At 50.5% G+C, this 20,296-nt stretch overlaps 1 protein-coding gene across 1 annotated transcript; it reads left to right on the top strand.

Moving 5' to 3' along the window:
- The first annotated feature begins 249 nt into the window (after positions 1-249).
- On the top strand, positions 250-18,140 carry LOC110549814 (pancreatic lipase-related protein 2). The gene is made up of 12 exons (XM_021639201.2): positions 250-547; positions 991-1,145; positions 2,177-2,302; positions 2,880-3,014; positions 3,999-4,110; positions 4,989-5,108; positions 6,437-6,556; positions 7,965-8,083; positions 10,618-10,747; positions 15,259-15,370; positions 16,546-16,713; positions 18,028-18,140. Exons 1-12 carry the CDS (start codon positions 460-462, stop codon positions 18,089-18,091), a joined length of 1,449 nt encoding a protein of 482 aa, XP_021494876.1. The 5' UTR covers positions 250-459; the 3' UTR covers positions 18,092-18,140.
- The last annotated feature ends 2,156 nt before the right edge of the window (positions 18,141-20,296 follow it).

Genomic DNA, 20,296 nt, shown 5'->3' on the forward strand with positions numbered 1-20,296 from the left:
TTATTTTATAAACAGTGTTGGCAACTGAACCTGTGGGGACCCCCCACAGTCCCTGTTTCTTTCCCCTGAGTTTCTCTTCATAAACAGCTCTGCTCCACAGGCTGCACCGCTCTGTGTGTTTATGATAGCTGGGGTTCAGGGTGCTCATGTCCAACCCTATCTCCCTTGTCCTGGCACTTACTCAACCAAGTCTGAGAGATAAACTTGTTTATAAAAGGTCATGGCCAACCCTCTGGTCGCGACTATACATCCCGGTGTAGCCAGTGGGCCACAGCGCTGCCTGCACAGGAGAGGAGGAGGGAAGAGGTGGCTCAGGAGAAGACTCTGAGTCCAAGACCCCAGGGTGGGGAGCCTCAGCCTCAGGCCCGCCCCCTGGGGAGAGCCCCACCTGTGCTGCCCAGGCCGCTCCCCAGCGCACGCTAGAATCGCGGCCTTGCGTGTCCTGCCCCTGCCGGCCCCATGTCTGTAGGTGTCGGTGGCTGTCTGCTTCCACCTGTGCAGATGTTGCTCTGCTGGACCGTCAGCCTGCTGCTGGCCACCGTCGGAGGTAAGGATGCTACCCGTCCCCTAGAAGAAAGGTGGTGACCTGAGCTTCAGATCGTGGAGACTGAGACGGGGAAACAGCTGGTCTGCCATAGAGTTCGTAGGCATTAAGTAGTGAGTACTTGATGTTAAGTGGTAAGTACTTGTGTTACGAGCCGTGTGGCTTGCACCGGTGGCGGCTTCCTCTGCTGTTTCATCGCAGGTGACTGTGACTTGAATTTGCCTGATAAGGCTGCATAGTAAAATGCCACCTAGGACCCTCTGAGTAGAGTCTCTGAGGAACACGCCTGGAAGTGTGTATGTGGTAGATCTGTCCCACCTGCCACAGAAGTCCGGGGGACTAACAGGGTGACCCGCCTTGGTGGGGTCCACCGGGAATCTTCCTGGGACAGACAGCATCACTCCCTCCCGGAACGTCATGCCTGTCCTGTCTGTGGCTCTTCCCAGGGAAAGAGGTTTGCTATGGACATCTCGGCTGCTTTTCCAACGAGAAGCCGTGGGCGGGGATGATTCAGCGGCCGTTGAAGATTTTCCCCTGGCCCCCAGAGCGCATCGGCACCCGCTTCCTCCTGTACACAAACAAAAATCCCAGCAACTACCAGGTGGGTGTGGGCAGGGGCTGTCTGGGTGGCTGACAGAGCCAGGCTGAACCACATTCTGGGGCCACTAAGTGGCCAGCGAGGGCTTAACTGACACTTTGGAGCTGTCCTTCTAATGAGGAGTTCTTGGCTCTGAAGGTCGTAAGCCCTGCGTATCTGAGAAAATATGCAAAAAAAAAAAAATCCAAAGTTCCCACACCTTACCCATTAGTATGCAGGTTTCAGGTCCTTTCTAGAACCCTGTCAGGTCCCCAAAGAGCAACAGTGACATTTATGAAGAAGCTGGGTGTAAGCCAACTCAGCCCATCACCTCTCTCAGGCTGTGGAGCAGTCACAAAGCCTTCCCAGGATGCAGTAAGACAGGAAAGGAGTGCAGTTAGCCACACAGGATCTGAACATATGCGGTCCCCGGGGTGACTCCTGGGACAGGCCTCTTCCAGGTGCTCCGGCCAAGGATCTACCTTCCCTGTGCCAGGAATCTACTCACCTACCGGGAAGACCAAAGGCCCATCTCAGGATAATATATTTCCAAATATATTAATCAAATTAATGGACTACAAAGAAAATCCATAAACAGGCCAGGCTGTGCACCTCTAATAGTGTTAGCCTGGAAACAGTCACGAGTGTGAAAAAGAGAAAATGTGAAGCATAGTATTAAATATGCTATTTTTAAAATCCCAATAAAGATTGACCTAAAGCCTCTGTAACTAAGCAGGGATGAGTACAAATGACACCCTGAGGTATTTACAGCGACAACCACTGGGCAGGAAAACGTCTGTGACTCTCACTGAGGCACTGAAACCAGAGCTATTGCTGATCCCTCTGTAGTTTGTTGCCTGGACCCGTGCTCAGCAGAAATACTAGATCCGGGTTCAAGGATCCCGAAAACAGGGAGTAGTGAGTGAGTGCTTTCTGGATTCCGGAGACTCCGCTGCAGGGTTCTGGGCCTGGGATCTCAGCCTCGTTGGTCCGGCTGCCACAGGCTTAAGATGGGCTGGGCCAGCATTCCAATCCGTCTGGTCTAATTAAACCAGGTGATCTCTGCCACTGACCCAGCCACCATCGAGGCCTCCAACTTCCAACTGGACCGCAGGACACGCTTCATCATCCATGGCTTCATAGACCAGGGGGAGGACGGCTGGAAGCTGGACATGTGCAAGGTGGCGACCCTCCCTCTCAACCAAATCCCACCCTGGCGCCCCCACGCGGGAAGTGTGCCTGGAAGAGGGGGATCCCTCCTGATCAAGGAAGGCCTGCTTCTCAGGCCTCCGGACTCGTTCTCCCCACCCACCGCTGCCAGCCAGCAACTGTGAGGGGACTCCACACACTCCTTGACGCTTTGTCTCTGGCTCGCGTGCAACATTAAAACAAACATGTCGTCCTAAGCTCCACCAGCCCGTGGACTCTTCCGTGGTGGACATGCTCAGTACCCGGGCTGGAGCCATAGCTGTGAGCGGGTTTGGGGCATTTGAAACGCACTAGAGCACCCGATGAATGTGAGCTTTACAGCCTAGAGATTTGTGTGGACCTGGCTTTGAGCGAGCCCCGAGACTGGGAACACGGCTCTCGGACCTCAGTTTCCCTGTCTGTTAAGATGAGCACTTCCAGTTCACAATCTACCTCAACTTCGACAGGCAGGAGGGAAGGGCCTGGGCGTGAGGGGTGATCTCTGTCTCTGAGGTGTACAACCTGGCCTGTTTGTGGAGTTTGTTCCCTCTCTTTCTTTCTCTCCCCTAGAGAATGTTTAAAGTGGAGAAAGTGAATTGCATTTGCGTTGACTGGAGGCACGGGTCCAGGACTGAATACACCCAAGCCGCCTACAACACTCGGGTCGTGGGCGCTGAGATTGCCTTCTTGGTGCAAGTGCTGTGGGTAATGGCCGGCAGGGTCCTCAGAGAGGCGCGGAGTTAGAGACGGCAGAATTAGAAACTGCAGGGTTAGGGAGGGGGCGGAGCCAGGGAGGGGCGGAGCCAGGAGGAGGGGCAGGGTAGGGATGGGGCGGAGTCAGGGAGAAGGACCCCGTTAGGGTGAGAGCAGAGTCAGGGAGAGGGGCGGAGCCAGGAGGAGGGGCAGGTTAGGGATGGGGCGGAGTCAGGGGGAGAGGCGGAGCCAGGGAGAGAGGCGGAGTCAGGGAGAGGCGTGGAGCCAGGGAGAGGGGTGGAGCCAGGGGAGGGGCGGAGCCAGGAGGGGCAGGTTAGGGATGGGGCGGAGTCAGGGAGAGGGGCGGAGCCAGTGAGAGGGGTGGAGTCAGGGAGAGGGGCGGAGTCAGGTAGTCCGCTTCAGCATTAGAGAGAGGGGCACAGTTGGACAGACGGGAAGGTCCACCCTGACATAGGAAGGTTCTAGGGACCAAGGGCAGAGGCAAGTTCTCAAGCCCTCCTGAGGTGAAGCAACCGCCTTCCTCCTTGCTGATTGTCCACAACGTCCGAGCTGTGGCCTGGGAGCCTTAGTTTCCCCTTTTGACAGAGGCCTTCCTTGCAAGCTGTTCCGAGAACTGAGGACAGACGCCACAGTTCTCTCTGTGGAAGACAGCGTCGGGCCCCACCCCTTACCTTATGGGGTAGGGATAGGGGAGGACTTACTCTTGCCTCCCTTTCTTCCCCGCTGTAAGTTCTGGGGTGTCCGAGGCGTCCCTCTCACCACCAGCCAGTCCCTCCAGCCAGGCAGAGGCCTCCACCGACACCAGGTGGCGGCAGCGGCAGCGGCAGCCAGGTGGCCTGCAGTTAAGCTGGCGGCCACTGGCCAGCACTGTTGCTTCACGCAAGAGCAGGGCCCCTGCTTCCCTGGAGTATCGCCTGGGCTGTTCCCAACCCCAGGTTCCTTTCCTGCTCCGTCCAGCCTGTCCTCTTTCCACAGACGGAGCTGGGGTACAGCCCGGAGAAAGTGCACCTCATCGGCCACAGCCTGGGCGCACACGTGGCCGGGGAGGCAGGCCGGAGGCTGGAGGGCCACGTGGGCAGGATCACAGGTAGGAGGCCTGAGAGCAGTCTGCGGTCGAGGTCCAAGGGGGAGGTCTCCGCCGTGCCTGTCCCGCAGCAGAGGGCACCCCTCCCGCTTCTTCTGATTTTAGGTGATATCTTGACTCAAAAGAATTGTCTTGTTTGTTAATGCCTATTAGAAAACCCATAGTTGTAGATAAGAAAAATACGTTTGTAAGACGAGAAAAAATATAACCAGGTTCAGGCTCATGAAACTAACGTCCCAGACATCACTGCTGGGACAAGGTTATTTTTGTTTGTTTGTCTCTCTCTGGATGAGGGCAGAGGAGCAGATGTCCCACCTTCTCCTGTCTGCTTCTCCTTGAAGATGGCGGGCACAGCCTCTGCTCTGGAAGACCAGCCCAGCCCAGAGTGTAGGAAACTAAGTAGACAAGATCCAAAGCAGAATTTATGAGCACAAAGTAATGTGCTGGCTAGGATAGCCTGAAAAGGGAGAAACGGTTTCCAGGAGAAGGCTGGGTTTGCACTGCGGCTTAGGGAAGGGGATAAGGGACACTTGTTGAGGGGTCAGAAGGGAACAGCACAGATGCCAAGGCTGCATGGGTCTCGGGGACTGGGGCGCAGCTGAGCTGGCCGTGGAGCTCGTGGTCTCTGTGTGAGGGAAATCGGGAAGGGGAGAGGAGAGGTGCGCATGCTGCCCGCAGATCCTCCCTGGGGAGGACTCCAGGGGCCCCTCACTTCTGCCCTGACTTCTTTCTCTCAAGCCGGCCAGGAGCCGCAGCCCTCAGAACCTGACTGCCGGGCTATGCCAGTCTCCACCCAGCAGTCCGCACCTCTGTCTCTGCTTCCATACTTGGGCCTTGTCTTCCTTGGGCTGTAATTGCTCTCCCTCTGTTCTACCTTCCAGGGCTGGACCCCGCTGAGCCCTGTTTCCAAGGCCTGCCTGAGCTGGTTCGGCTGGACCCTTCAGACGCCATGTTTGTGGATGTGATCCACACAGACAGTGCTCCCATAGTTCCCTACCTCGGTGAGTCCTTTGCCCCAGCTCCTCATGACCTGTGACACCCCAGACACAGCTGTAGAGGGGCCGTTACTCCGGTTAACCACCGAGCACCTTAGCGCCCCACCAACGACAACGGGTGCTAGCCACAAAGGATTGTCCAGCGCGATGCCACTGGTACCATGTGATCCCCACCAGGAGCCAAGCATTCCATAGCCCAGGGAGGCTGTGACTCATCTCTCTGGATCCAAAATATTAGATGTTCTCCCTTGACCTGACTGAGTTTTTATACCGAATTCGTTATTTTTTTTTAATTGCCAAAGCTTTGATTACACCTTGTTTTGTTGGAACTATGTCCTTGTGTTTAATTCGTAAAATCAGCACTCCTTTTTTCAGTCCTGTGTCAGAGAACCACTCAGGAAATAAGCAAACCCAGGGTATGGGTTAATGATAATGACAAGGCTAACAATGGAGGTAGCATTTATTGGATACTTGCCGAGTGCTGCACTCAACATTTTGCACATAATAGCTTATGTGCAACACCCTAAAGGGGAAATCGTCACCACCTCACAGCTGCAGAGACCCCCGAGACTGAGCAACTCGGTGAGCTCATGGCGTTGGTCAGTGGAGCCCGGCTTTGATCACAGCCCTGTGCACCTCAGACTCTAAAGCTCCCCCACCACTTGCCTACCCCTCCCCAAGTTACCTCTGTGGTCTCACTGTAGCAACACAGTCTAGAAATGTAGCTCAGTTTCAAAGTATTTCTGCCATATGCTCACCACATACAAATTTTAAAAACCGCAGAGTAGGGGTTTGCTTGGTGGTGAAAGGCACATCCTGTCCCTGAGAGGACCTGAATCTAGCTCCTAGCAGCCGTGCTGGGCAGCCCACTACTCCATAACTCTGCCTGCAGGGAGCAGATGCCTCTGGCTTCTGGGGACACCTGCACTCGCACTTGTGTGTCACACACACACAGACACTCAACATACACATAATTTAAAAAATATATAATGCAGAAACCAAAACTGTAAAAGAAAAAATACAAATGACAAAATGATATTATTTTCCATGTACAGGCCTTCTGGTGTCTTATGGTCTTGGATGTACAGTAGTGTCCAGGGTCTCCCCGAGATAGACAGAGAAATGCACCCACGCTCAGGGCCACCAGTGTGCCCTTCCTGCTTGCCCTGCCAGCTGCCCGTCTCTTGGAACTCTCTGCATAGAGGGCGGGTGTGGCTGAGGGGGAGTTGCGGAGGGCTTGTGCTCCTGTCTGAATAAACTGAACGCCTCAGTGGGCCCAGGCTGGAACTTTGGGATCATAGTCACCCCTGCTTCTTTTGCTTCTACTGTTTCAGGTTTTGGGATGAGCCAAAAGGTAGGCCATCTGGACTTCTTTCCAAATGGAGGGAAGGAAATGCCAGGATGTCAGAAAAACATACTTTCCACCATTGTTGATATAAACGGAATATGGGAAGGTACGTACAGAAAGAATTGAGGTGGTAAATTCGTGGTAAAAGCAGAACGGATGAGTCTGGCCGCCACAGCTCTGAGCTTGCTGCCTGTTGCCATAGGCTTGTTCTGAGCCAGGTACTACCCAACACAAGACACTTTATCAGGCCACACCATATATGCACCTGGTGTGCCTGGAGAGCCACAGACTGTCCAAGGCTACGGCATGCATAAACCTCACTTCTCACTGAAGGGCTCTGAGCCCCATTTGTCAGGAGGCCAGGTTAGGGGCTGGATGGGCACTGTGGCAAACACCCAGCTCTCACTAGTGACAAAGAGCTTTTGCCCTCTTGGCCCCTTACCAGGTGACTCGTTGGGGGCCTGGCTGTTCTCCCCCTAAGGAAGCCTGAGTTGTGATAACAGCTTTTCCCTCCCAGAGGTGACAGGCAGGCGCACACAATAGCTGAGCCCAGGTTTAATTAAGGAGTCAATTTAGAGTGAAGCAGCCCATGAGCACTGCAGTGTGTGTCTATTGTACGCCACGCACGTCACGCGGGCGCTGGGCACGGGAACAATTGAACATGCTTTCTGCTCTCTTGTGGGGTCCCTGAGCAGCAATTTTGGATGAAAGAAACAATTAAGTTTAAAGCAGGTTCTGTTGTCTGCTGCGGGGTACTGGTGTGAGCGTTCTGAGCCAGATGGGAGGCTGTGAGCACAGCGGGCAGGACCAGGAGCTGAGGGAACAGGCTGCCCACCCGTAGAGGGGAGAGGTCCTTATGGAGGCCTCCGGGGGAAGCTATGTCAAGGAACTAAGATGAGAAATGATTTGCCCGAAAGTCACCTTTGGGTTAAAGCAGAAGGCGGGCACTGGACTCTGCCGTGCTCCGCCCAGCACAGAGGAGTTGTTACTAGCCTTAGCAGCGGGGCCCAAGAAAGGTTGGCCTCAGGAAAGCCGTGCGCCCGGCTGCTGAGCTGGGAATAAGTCAGCACATGCTCGGCGTAGAGACAGCTGTGGCAGACCTAACAGCGTGGACCATGGTGGCTGACCCCAGGGCACAGAGCCAGGGAATGCCGAGCGCCTGTGACCAGTCTAGTCTAGCTCTCTGCTGCACCTGTGCGTGCCGTGCGCTGCTACACCTTAAAAGCTGTGTAAAGTCAATTGCTCTATTCCCTTTTCCCACGAGTGTGCAGGCTTGTGTGTTTCTCTTTCTGTGTATCTGTCTGTCTCTTTCTCCCTGCCCCACCCTTCAGCTCTTTCCTGTATGTTACACGTATGTTACATGCATTCAGCAGGCGTCCTTGCAAGGACTTGCTGCTCCTCGGCAGTTCTCTGCCCCAGAATCCTGTGTGGGGAGGCTGCTCCTTGCTCGCTCAGAAGACCTGACTTCTGAAGGCGAGGGCCCTTTCTCATACTTGTGGCCTTGGGTTTCTCAGGGACTCGAAACTTTGCAGCCTGCAACCACCTGCGGAGCTACAAGTACTACGCCAGCAGCATCCTCAACCCCGATGGCTTCCTGGGGTACCCCTGCAGCTCCTACGAGAAGTTCCAGCAGGTAGGTTGCTCCAGGGCCTCCCCAAAAAGCGCCTGGTGGCCCTGCTGGCTGTGTGTGTCTCTGTGACACAGAGCACAGTAAGAAGATGCATGCACTCTGCAGGCATGAATGGGCGTGGCACATGCAGGGCTAGCCAGGGCTGCTTTCCTCCAGCAGCCACATGCCCCGGCCTGGAGACCGCCGTGCTGCCTGCTCGGGGCCTCCCCAGGGCTCCAGCGTTTCCTTAAGACAATTTCCAGTCTGCAAGAAAGTTGAAAAGAGGAGCACGAAAGTGCCTGTTTCAGCTCTCACTTACACATACCAACGCTAACGCTTCACATACAAGCATGTACATGTGCTTTCTACCTAAGTGTGTGAAAGCGAATCAGAGACATTAGGGCACTGTACTCACAGGCCCTTCACCTCCAAGAAGAGATCACCCTCCTACAAAGGACACGTAAGAAATTTATCTCTTACACACTAGCATTTTAAACGCACAGCTATGGTCAAAACTCCACTTATCTAAAGCTTGCTAGAATATGGTTGGCCTGCCACTGTCCCTCCTTCCTAACTTCCTGTTTCTCACATCCTTTCCCTATTCCTCCCTTCTGTTTCTCTTACACCTCCTTTTTCTCTTCCTTTCTCCGTCTGTCTTTTTTCCTTCCTGTCTCTCCTTCCTTTCATTTCTCCTTCCCTCCTCCCTCTCCTTCCCTCCTCCCTCCATCTCTCCTTCCTTCCTCCCTCTTTTTCTCTTTTCTTCCTCCATCCATCTCTCCCTCCCTCCTCCCTGTCTCTTCTTCCTCCTCCTTTCTCCTTTCATCCTCCATCTCTCCTTCCCTTGCCCCTCTGCCCTCACTTTCTGCATTTCATTTATTGTGGTGCTTCTTTCCTCTCTAATCTGGAGCTGTTCAACATTTTCTCTTGGTCTTCTAGGGCACAGATAGTTCTGTGGAGTCCAGAGAGGTTGTTTGGTAGAACACCCATGCTCTGAAGCTGTTCCTTTCTTTCTGATTTGGTGGTAAATACAGGGCCCTTCCAGGAGGGTCAGGACCAAGAACATTCATTCACAGTGCTTCCCCTAGCATTCATTGAGGAAGTGTGATTACTCAGTTAAGGCCATGTCTGCTACATGTTATAAAAGCTCTAAGCTGGGCATTGTGGCGCACACCTTTAATCCCGGCACCTAGGGAGGCAGAGGCAGGGGGATCACTGTGAGGTCGAGGCTAGCCTGGTCTACAAATCGAGTCTAGGACAGGGAAGGCTACACAGAGAGACCTTGTCACCCTCACCTCCCAGAAAAGGACTAACTAGTTCCAAATAACCTTTTAGGGGACTCTGTTTTCAGCAGTAACCTCAGCAAAAATTTGAGGTTTTGCTGTTGCTCTTCACCTAAATCACTTATTACATCAAGAATTGCAAAGCTCTCAGGTGTGAAAATTATCTTTGTCAAGGAAAATGTAATTAAATGTATCTTTTCAAAACTAACCTTGGCCCTGACATCCTGCAGTGTTGAAAGGAACTCGTATCTGAGCATCATGGTCTGTGGCCTCTGAGTGAGTGGTCTCGCCTGCTAGTCAGGGACTGGCAAGCACTTGGCCTCCAACATCTGTCTTTGCAAACCACGTATTTAGGATGAGGTACAAGGTCAGAGAGCAAAGGGCTGTGATGTCCTGCTAGAAAGTGCTTGTCTGATTAGAAGGCCCAGTGAATAAACAGCCATCTAAGGGGTACTGGGTGGGATCAAGCAGGTGGTAGAATCATTCACAGTAAGTGCAAGTGATTAAGAATCCTCATTTCCCTCCATCCCTCCCTTTCCTTTCCCTCCTTCCCTTCCTCCCTTGTTTTGTTTTGTTTTTTGTTTGAGACAGAGTCTCCCTATTTGCTCGGGCTGTCCTAGAACTCACTATGCAGACGGGGCTGGCCCCTCATTCAGTGTTGCCTCTGCAGTGCTGGGATTAAAGCCATGTACCACCATGCCCAGCCTAGATCTTCAGTTTTCTCTTTTGAGATAACTTGCTGTCTTTCTGATGACTTCTTCCCAGAGGCACTGTCTTCCAGTCCCTTTCCAATCTATCTTACAGTTTCTTACATGAGTTGCCTCCCAACTGTAAGTTTTCAGGACACATGGCTGGGTGTTCTGCATGGTCGAGAATGATCCGATGTACAATTCTGAGAGTGGAGGCATGGTCCCTGGGCCCAAGCATCTGCAGATAAGTAAATGCATGCAACCAAGAGGATGGATAAAGTAGAAAGATAGACAGAAATAAAAATAGACAACAGATAAAGATCAATAGATCTGTAGAAAAATGATAGGCAGGCAGGCAGGAAGAGAGACAGGGAGGGAAAAAGAAAGAAGGGGAAAGGAAGAGAGAAAGGGGGGTGTAAGGGAAACAGAAGGGAGGAATAGGGAAAGGATGTGAGAAACAAAGGAAGTTAGGGAGGGACAGCGGCAGGCCAGCCATGTTCTAGCAAGCTTTAGGTAAGTGGAGTTTGACAGGGATGGAGGAAGTGACCAGGGCAAGGTTTCTTGCTAACATATGACCTCTTTCTACTAGGATGACTGCTTCCCTTGTCCAGAAGAAGGGTGCCCCAAAATGGGGCACTATGCTGATCAGTTTGAGGGGAAAACCGCTGGCGTGGAACAAACCTTTTTTCTGAACACAGGAGATAGTGGCAACTTTACTCGTAAGTTTCCATTTACTTAAAAAGTTCTTAAATAGCTTTAAAAGGCACACGCCTCTGCTAGTGAAACCCCTGAGTGTTAACGGCCAAAAACACAGCAGCCACAGGCACATGCGGCGGTGTAAGCGTGGGAGCACAGCACTGGCTGTCCTTGCACCAGTAAAGCCTACAAAACTTAAAGAGTGAGTGGCTGGGTCGCATGTCCACCTCATGACAGGGAAGACGTGTGATAACGCAAAAAGAGGGCAACAGAGGCAGTGTGGCTGTAAATCAGAAAATCACAGATAATTGCCTCTGATATGAACGCACACAAACACTCAATTGTGCACACAGACACACTCACGCATACACAGTCACACAAACACATGCATTCACACTCAGACACACATACACACACTTTCATGCACAGACACACATACACACTCACAGCCACACATATACTCACATACACTCACACTTTGTCATACACACACAATGACATACATACACACAGACATACTCACACAGATAGAGTCACTCACACATACACAGACACTCCACACAGACACACACACTGGCACTATGCATACAAATGCATGCATGCATACACACACACAATATTGTTGTCATGTGTTTCATTTTGCCCAAGTTCTTATTAAAAAACACAAGTTAGTAAAAGCATTAAGATTAATTTGTCACAAATAAATAAAACTTATTGAAAATAAACCTTTTTCATACCAGCTTTAAATTGATTATATGAAGACCTACATTATTTCATGCAATCCTGTGTTTACCATAAAAGGAAGAGCATTAGCATCTGTCAGTCTTGACGTTATGTCCTTTTGACCCAGTCACTCTGTTTCTCAGAAACACAGATGTGCTCAAAGGCTCTTACTCACAGGATTGCTTTTACACAGAAGATTGAGGAGAAAATCTGTCGACCCATTGGAAAAGAAGGATAATTAAATAAATACCACAAATAGCAAAGCAACTGCAGCCGAGTCACAGACTTTCAGGCAGCTGCAGCCGTCACAGGCTGGTGCTTTATAAACAAATACTCCTGTCCCTCAGGGTCCGGGAGGCTGAAGTGCAGGCAGCACGGGAACGGCGAGGCTCTGCTGCACACACTCATTGGCCTCTTGCACTTGCCTCATAGTACAGAGGGCTGCAGAGGCCTCCGGAGCCCCTCATAGTCTCATCCAGCAGGACTCTCACTCCTGACCTGCTTTACCTTCCTCCTCCTCTGAAACCGTCACTCCAGCACTCCCAGTTAGGGCTTCCATTGCTGCGATGAAACACCATGACCTAAGCAAGCTGGGGAGGATCGGGCTTATTTGGCTCACACTTCCCACATCGAAGTCCATCACTGAAGAAAGCCCGGACAGGAACCCAGGCAGGGCAGGAACATGAAGCAGGAGCAGAGGCCAGGAGGGTGCTGCTCACTGGCTTGCTCAGCTTCTTACAGAACCGGGACAGCAGCCCAGGGCTGGCTCCACCTGCGGTGGCTGGGCCTCCCCACCAGTCAGTGATTGAGAAAACGCCTCACAGCTGGGGCTTAAGGAGGCGTTTTCTCCGCTGAGGCTCCCTCCTTTTGGGTAACTCCAGCTTGTGCCAAGTTGACGAAAACTGACCCTCGTCAGCCTGACCACAAACATTTCACTGTTAAGCCGTACCCTTTCCTTTCCTGTTCTTCACCAAGTCACACATTAATATCAACATTACAATGTAAATATTCCAAATTTTAAAAGTCCCACAATCTTGAAACTGAAACACTTAAAATTTCAGTCTCTTTAAGACAGCCAGTCTCTTTTAAAAATCTAAAGTCTTTTAAAATTAAAAGTCTCTCAACTCTCAACTGTGGGCCCCTAGAAGAAAAAAGATATGTTAAATACTTTCTCAGTACTAGAGGGGAAACCAGGGCACAGCCACAACCTGAACAAAGCAAAACCAAACTCCCACAGTATGACAACTCTATGTCCAGTTGTCTGGATCCACTCACAACTTTGGGGGCTCCTCCAAGAGGCTTGGGTCACTTCTCTGTCCTCTGCAGCACACACAGCTTGTTTCTGAGCTCAGTGTGGCTCTACCCCGTGCTCACTGCTGTTCTTAGCAGCCATCCCATGGTGCTGACGTCTTCTGCGGCATGCTCTCTTCTTTGTCTTGGTGCAAAGCCTCAACTTGCTCCAGGACCCCTTTAATCCTGGGGCTTCCACTGCGACTCCAGCTGCACCTTCACCAATGGCCTCTCCTGGCCTCTCATGGTGCCAAGCCTCAGCTGCTTTCCATGATGCCATCATGCTTTCAGAATCAGGACCATCTGGGTGGTTCTTCCACTAACAACTAGGCTGCCAGCACAACGGACAAACTTGTGTTCAAACTGGCTTAGAGGAAACCCTTCCCAGAAGATTTCTCCTCAGTGATGCTGCTCTCTCTCTCTCTCTCTCTCTCTCTCTCTCTCTCTCTCTCTCTCTGTTTCTTGAGACAGGAGAAGAGAGGGACAGGGTTTCTTTTTGTGTCCTTGGCTGTCATGGACCTAGGTCTGTAGACCAGGATGGCCTCACACTCACAGAGGTCCACCTGTCTCTGCCTCCCAATGCTGGGATTAAAGGCCTGCACACCACCACCAGGCTTGTCTCCATCATCACTGATTTGTCAGCACCAGCTGACCAGCATCGAGTATTCTGGTAATCAAAGATTCTACTTCAGCAATTCTAGGCTCTTTGTTACTCACAACTGATAATTCAGCCCCAGCTAACCAGAGTCTCACCTCAAGATAGGAAATAGACTCATTAAGGGGCTCCAGACTTCCCTCTTCACAAGCCTGGCCTCCTGGGTCTGGCTGTTCTCAACGTTCTTGTCTTTAAAGCTCCTACAAAATAGTTCAACACTCAATGTCTCTTTCTAACCCAAATTTCCAAAGTCCTTCCACAGTCCTCCCAAACACATGGTCAGGTCTGCGACAGCAATAACCCATGATTCTGGTATCAATTTCTGTCCTGGTCAGGGTTTCTAATGCTAAAATGTAACACCATGACCAAAAGCAATTTCAAGAGAAAAGGTTTATTTGGCTTACACTTCCATATCATAGTCCATCATCGAAGAAAGCCAGAACAGGAACTCAAACAGGGGAGGAACCTGGAGGCAGGTGCTGATGCAGAGGCCATGGAGGGGTGCTGCTTACTTCTTGCTCTCCATGACTTGCTCAGCCTGCTTTCTTATAGAACCCAGGACACCAGCCCAGGGGTGGCCCCACCCACAATGGGCTGGGCCCTCCTTCATCACTAATTAAGAAAATGTTCTACATGCTTGCCTACAGCCCAATTTTATGGAGGCATTTTTCCATTGAGGTTCCTTTAATATATATATTATCATTTACTACAATTTATTCAAGTTGTATCCTGCTGTAGCCCCTCCCTCGTCTCCTCCCAATCCCCATCTCCCTCCCTCTTCTCCCCCTATGCCCTTTCCCAAGTCCACTGATAGGGGAGGTCCTTCTCGCCTTCTCTCTGACCCTACCCTATGGACTGGTTGCATTGTCTTCCTCTGTGGCCTGGCAAGGCTGCTCCCCACTCAGGGGGAGGTGATCAGAGAGCCAGCCACTGAGTTCATGCCAGAGAAAGCCCCTGCTCCTTTTATTAGGGACCCCACTTGGAGACTGAGTCTATGTGCTATATCTGAGCAGGGGTTTTAGGTCCTCTCCATGCAGTGTCCTTGGTTGGGGTATCAGTCTCTTCAGGGCCCCCAGGGCTCAGTTTTTTTTGGCTTTGTTGGTTTCCTTTTGGAGTGCCTGTTCCCTCCAGTCTTTCATCTCCCAGTCTTTTGTAAGATTCCCTGTACTCTGCCCAAAGTTTGGCTATGAGTCTCAGCCTCTGCTTTGATACCTCACAAAGTAGAGTCTTTCAGAGGCCCTCTGTGGTAGACTCCTGTCCTGTTCCCTGTCCTCTCCCATTTCCAATGTCTATGCCGTTTGCCTTTCTGAATGAGCATCTTCCCTAGGGTCTTCCTTGTTGTTTAGCTTCTTTAGGGGTATAGATTTTAGTATGTTTTTCTATATTCTGTGTCTAATATCCACCTATGAGGGGGTATATACCATGTGTGTCTTTCTGCTTCTGGGTTACCTCGCTCAAGATGATCTTTTCTAGGTCTCACCATTTGCCTGCAAATTTCATGATTTCTTTAAGAGAACTCTAGCTTGTGTCATGTTGACGTAACACTAGCCATCACGAACAGTTAGACTTCAACCTACAGATTAGGATGGAGGAGGGGACAGTCTGCTGTATGTGCCAGGGACATGTGCAGCAATGGGCTGCCCTTCATCCATCAGGCAGCCACTGTGTTGTCCTCCACTGTCACATTTTCTGTCCCCTCAGTCCCCTCGCCTTGCCCAGAATCTGAAGCCATGAGTCAGCTCCATGGAAGAATGTAGTCACACCCCCTCACTCTTACTGTGGAGCATCAATCTCAGGAAATGGCTTCCAGTCCAGTCATGTTTTCAACAAGATATGTTTGTTGAAATTGTATACTTCTTGGCGCAGGTTGGCGATACAAAGTGTCTGTCACCCTGTCTGGACCAAAGAAACGGAGTGGGTACATCCTGGTTGCTCTGTACGGAAGTAACGGAAACTCAAAACAATATGAAATTTTCAGGTAAGTTCCATAGTAAATGCAATGGCTAAACTTTCCGTAAGAGGTGACTCATAGACCTCGGACATCCACACTTTACAAATTTAGGCACTTACTCAACAGAACCAGAGTTCCAGGCTGTCGGAGCTGGGAGGAAATTGCCACATCTAATCCAATCGCCCATTTCATATATGAGAAGAGTGAGGCCCATGAGAGAGAGAGCTCCTTGTTTAAAATGGGTCACATGCTGGCTGCTTTTGTTAGTCATAGGCCTCCAGTGTGTGTGTGTGTGTGATAAGGTATGTGTACAGATATTGTGTGAATATGTGTGTTGGTGTGTGTGATATGGTATGTGTTTGTGTGTACATGTGTGTGTATTGTGTATGTTTTTTGTACGTGTGTGTGAGAGAGAGAGAGAAAGAGAGAGAGAGAGACTTGGAGTTGGACCCTAGGACATACTGCAAGCTGGGCAGGTACTTCTCTGCTGAGCCATGTCTCCTGCCCTCTTTTTCGTGTTTCTGTTTAGTCTGCTTGCTTGCTTTATTTGAGACAGGGTCTCACTAAGTTGCCCAGGCTGGCCTTGAATTTGCAATACTCCTGCCTCAGCCTTGTAAATAGCTTGAATGACAGGCCTGCACTACCAGGCCTTGGTTATCATTTTCCCTCTGAGCAAGATTCACCCTGCCTTGCTCTCCCCTCCTCAGTTATGGCATGCAGCTTCCTATGGTCATGGTCTCAGCTGCTGACTTATGCTAGATATATAAAAGTGTGGTAGGAATGCGTTGAGCTAGTATATAACTTAGATGGGTGAAAATTGGTTCTGCACTAACTTATGGCTCCATGCATGAGTCGAATTTATTCGACAACTTCTGGAGTTGTTTAATAAGCTGTGTTTGCTGAAGTACATGCATCTGTCAACCAAGACACTGCCTCCGTTTGTCCTGTGGCAAACTTGGAGCTCCCAGCCAGCCCAAGTACTTCACTCCTCTTTGGGACAAATAAAAACAGCATCTGAAGCCAGACTTCTTAAAGATGTGTTCTCCAGAAGTGTATTGTTTGTGAAGCCCTGGGCCCTGGGTGTGTTTTCAGTCCTTGGGCGTTTGCAGAAGCCCAGCCCCTCTTTATTTGGAGAAAGGGTGGCTGACTCGCGTCCTGTGTATTCAGGCACCTGGCTGACCTGTTTCTGTCTGTGTAATCAGAGGCTCCCTCAAACCGGAAGCAAGCCACGAGCGGGCCATTGATGTGGACGTCGATGTCGGGGAGGTCCAGAAGGCCAAGTTTCTCTGGAGCAACAATAGGATGAACCTCTTCCGGCCCAGGCTGGGAGTGTCACTCATCACAGTGCAGAGCGGCAGAGATGGGAGAGAGTACGTATCTGATGCCCTCCATGTCTGGATTCATGTGTGTCGTGCGTCCCCCCATCCTTCCAGAGCCTCACCCCAGCCATCTGTGCCTCTTCACCTCCCTCTCACCACCGCATCATCAGTCTCCCCACCTCTCACGGCACCAGACTTGTTCATCTTCCCATTCATGCGTGAGATCACCCAACCTTTCATCCCACCTCCCCACCCGGCCGTCTGACTTACTGTGAAAACTCAACCATCATTTCCTTTAGGTGATACTGGCATGGCAAGGGCCTAGGGTGGTAAGGAAGGAGATTATTTTCTCTCCAATGACAAAATTGTCTAGGAAAACATGATGGTATTAGTTTCAGTTAGTATGCATTTTAGTGTGATATTTTTTTTTTTTTGAGACTTGGTGTGGGAGGGAGAGACACATGAGTTTGGTTCACAGTGACGTGCTCTTACCCTGGAGGAAGAGAACCTTCCTCATGGGATTTCTAATAGAACTGGATGGTCTAGTTTCAGTCTGTTGTAAAACACTAACCAAAAGCAACTAGGTGATGGGGAAAGGGGGTATTTTAGCTTACAACTTCCGGTCAGTCCATCACAGAGGGGGGTCCAGGCTGGAACCTGAAGGCCAGCTCTCTTGCTAATCCAAATATCATTCTCTGGCCAAGAGACTCACTTCACAGCCAGAGGGAGAGTGATGGCTCACAGGTCAGCTTGCACACAGTTCAGGACCAGCTGCCTAGGCATGGTGCCGCCCACAGTGGCTGGGCCCTCTCACATCAATTAACTGAGATGATGGCCCACAGCTGCCCACAGACCAAGCCAATCTCATTCCTCAACTGAAGTTGAGTACTCTTACTCTAGGGTGTTTCAAGTTAACAGTGAAAGAACACCACAAAACCAACTGATTTCAAAGTAAAGAAAGAGAAAAAAAAAAAAAAAAAAGGCTATCTCAAAAGCGAATAATCAGAATGAGCTATTGCAGCCTGAAGAAAATGGAGACCTGAAAGGGAGAGGCTGCTCTGGGGCACACTGGCTGCTGTGAGACCAGAGCCACAGGAAGCCCCGTTACAGGTTCAGCCACAGGAAGCCCCGTTACAGGTTCAGGCACAGGAAGCCCCGTTACAGGTTCAGTGGTGTGCTTTCAGCACATGAACAGCCCTCAAGGAGAAGAATGCTTGGTTTTCAACTGGAATCAGCTGGGCTCCGGCCTGGGGTCCCAGAGGTTTTCAGTGTGAGAATGCAAACCTGGGAGCCATCCCACGGCTGTGTCATAGCCTCAGCAAAGCCAGGGTTGCACTGGCAAACCAGCCGCTGCTTTCTCCACAGGTACAACTTCTGCAGCAGCGACACTGTGCAGGAAGACGTCTTACTGTCGCTCTACCCTTGCTGAGGGCACGCTGGGCTCTTGCCTCTTTTCCCTAATAAATGTTTTTAGTGCAGTCCGTGTGAACTTGAGGTGTAGTATGTGCTAGCATCACAGTTTGGAAAATGACTAGATCAAAAAGCAAGGTAACCAGAGATAGTAATTCCTGGGACTCCCCGCATACCCTCCTTGGTCACATTCTGGCTTTCAGGGTGTTTTGTGCTAAGATAACTATGAACATTTGTGTTTTGGGTTAAAATCAACCCATAGCATTAGGAGGAGGAAGGGGCTTTAAAAGAGCAAATTGCTACCTGCCCTTGGTACAGAATTCACATGATACAGACATTCCTTCATCTTCAGATGTCTTGATGTTTCTTCCAGAGAAAACTTGGGTTTATCCCCCAGAAATGTCCTACATATGTACATGTCTGTATCCATCTCACACCCTACTCTTGTTCAAGCACAAATGGGAGAGTACTGTACATTCTGCTATCAGCTCCTGGTTTTCATTCTCCATAAAGCAGGTCTTATCTGCAGGAAAGGTTCTCATTCATCAAGAATCTTTGTACACTCCAAAGGCAGGCATGTGTAGTGTGACTGGCCGGCCCACGTGAGGAAGAGGATGGGGATTCCCTTCTGACGTACTCATGCCCTTGTTGTCCTTTGGTGGGGTTTTCTGCTGGTGAACTTCTGGGCTGTAGTGGGGTAGTCATTGTTCAATTCTCCGAGCTGAGCAAGGGTCCCAGTTAGTGACTTCCGAGAATGGCCATGGCAGCAGGGACAGAAGCTGCAAGCAAAGAATCCATAGCAGAACTGAAGCACTCCAGCTCAGGATCTCAAGGCTTTCAGCCCATTCTCCTTTTCGCTTCTTTTATTCATGTTTTTCCAACTCCTTTTTCTCGAAACCCTATGTATCATTTAAAATCTTAGGTTAGTGTAATTGAACAGGGTGTTATTTGAGCCCTACTATGTGTTCTAGATAAAGCCATGGGGTACTGAGGTTCTGCTCTTGGACCTGACTTGTGTTAGAGTCACTGTGGACTTTTCCGGTCCAGGCTCAACCCTAGCCCAGTCACCACTTCTGTGGGGACACCTGTTGTTAAAGCTGCTAGAAAACACACAAGCAGGGTGAAAGGCTCCAAGCCCAGTTCCTTCTGGGTTTCTGACACGCTCCGCTCCTCCTTAACAACAGAAAACCCCGTGTCATGTGTACATCTGTGTGTGTGTGTGTGTGTGTGTGTGTGCGCGCACATTCTAAAGTTGGCTGACCAGTGTGGTAATGGGGACCAAACTCAAGTCCTAGGTATGAGCATCAGCCACGGAGCCATCCAGCTTAACAGCTGGTTTCCAGCTGCCTCTACCTGAGCCATGTGACTCCTCAGCTTACACACAGGAAACAGACACAGGAAAATCACATACCACATAAACAGCAGCCAATCCATGAGGCAGGAAGTGCTGGTTGACATGAGTTCTATTTCAGAGTAGCATAGAATTAAGTCAAGTGGGTAAGACAAGTCACAGCATCCAAGAAGGTGTTGAAGTCAGCACAGCCAGGCCCAGTGTTCAGTAACATAAAGAACACTGCAAAGAGAAAACAAAGAACGAGGCCAGGCAGCCACAGAGAGACTGCTGGAGTCAGTAACTACTGAAACAAGCAACAACAGCACAACTGGGCAACGGACAAAGGAAGAAGCTTATTTTTCACTTGTCCCCCAGTTCTGATGGCGGGAGAGTCAAAGTGGCAGGGGTGTGTCACAGCATGTGGACCAGTGGGCGTGTGCAGAAGCAAGAGAAGCAGAAAGTCAAAGCGACCTCATGCTCAAGAAATAATGGGTTCCTGAGCCCCGACTGAAACCCTCTGAGGACTTGACTCTCTTCCGATGGTGGTGTCTTCTGGTGTAATTTTCTTCCAGAAGCCTTATCTCACAAAGACCCACAACATCTCAACAGCCGTAGGGGACCAGGGTTCCTTCTGTGACCGCATCCAAAGCGCATCAGAGAAAACTAAAGTGCACACGCTGGAGAGGCCACCTCGCTTGGGTAATCAGAGGAATGCAAGTAAGACACAAACAATAGTTCACTCAGCATATTGCACAAGGTTTAACTTTTTCAAACAAAAATAACAAATTGGGATCCATATGTACCAAAACAGGCAGAGCCCCCTGCACCCTGGGGACAACACAAACATGCCTAGAAGCCACCATAGAGAAGCAGACATTTTCTATATTTCAC

This window comes from Meriones unguiculatus, chromosome 1, assembly GCF_030254825.1.
Source record: "Meriones unguiculatus strain TT.TT164.6M chromosome 1, Bangor_MerUng_6.1, whole genome shotgun sequence".
In the NCBI taxonomy this organism is placed as follows: Eukaryota; Metazoa; Chordata; class Mammalia; order Rodentia; family Muridae; genus Meriones; species Meriones unguiculatus.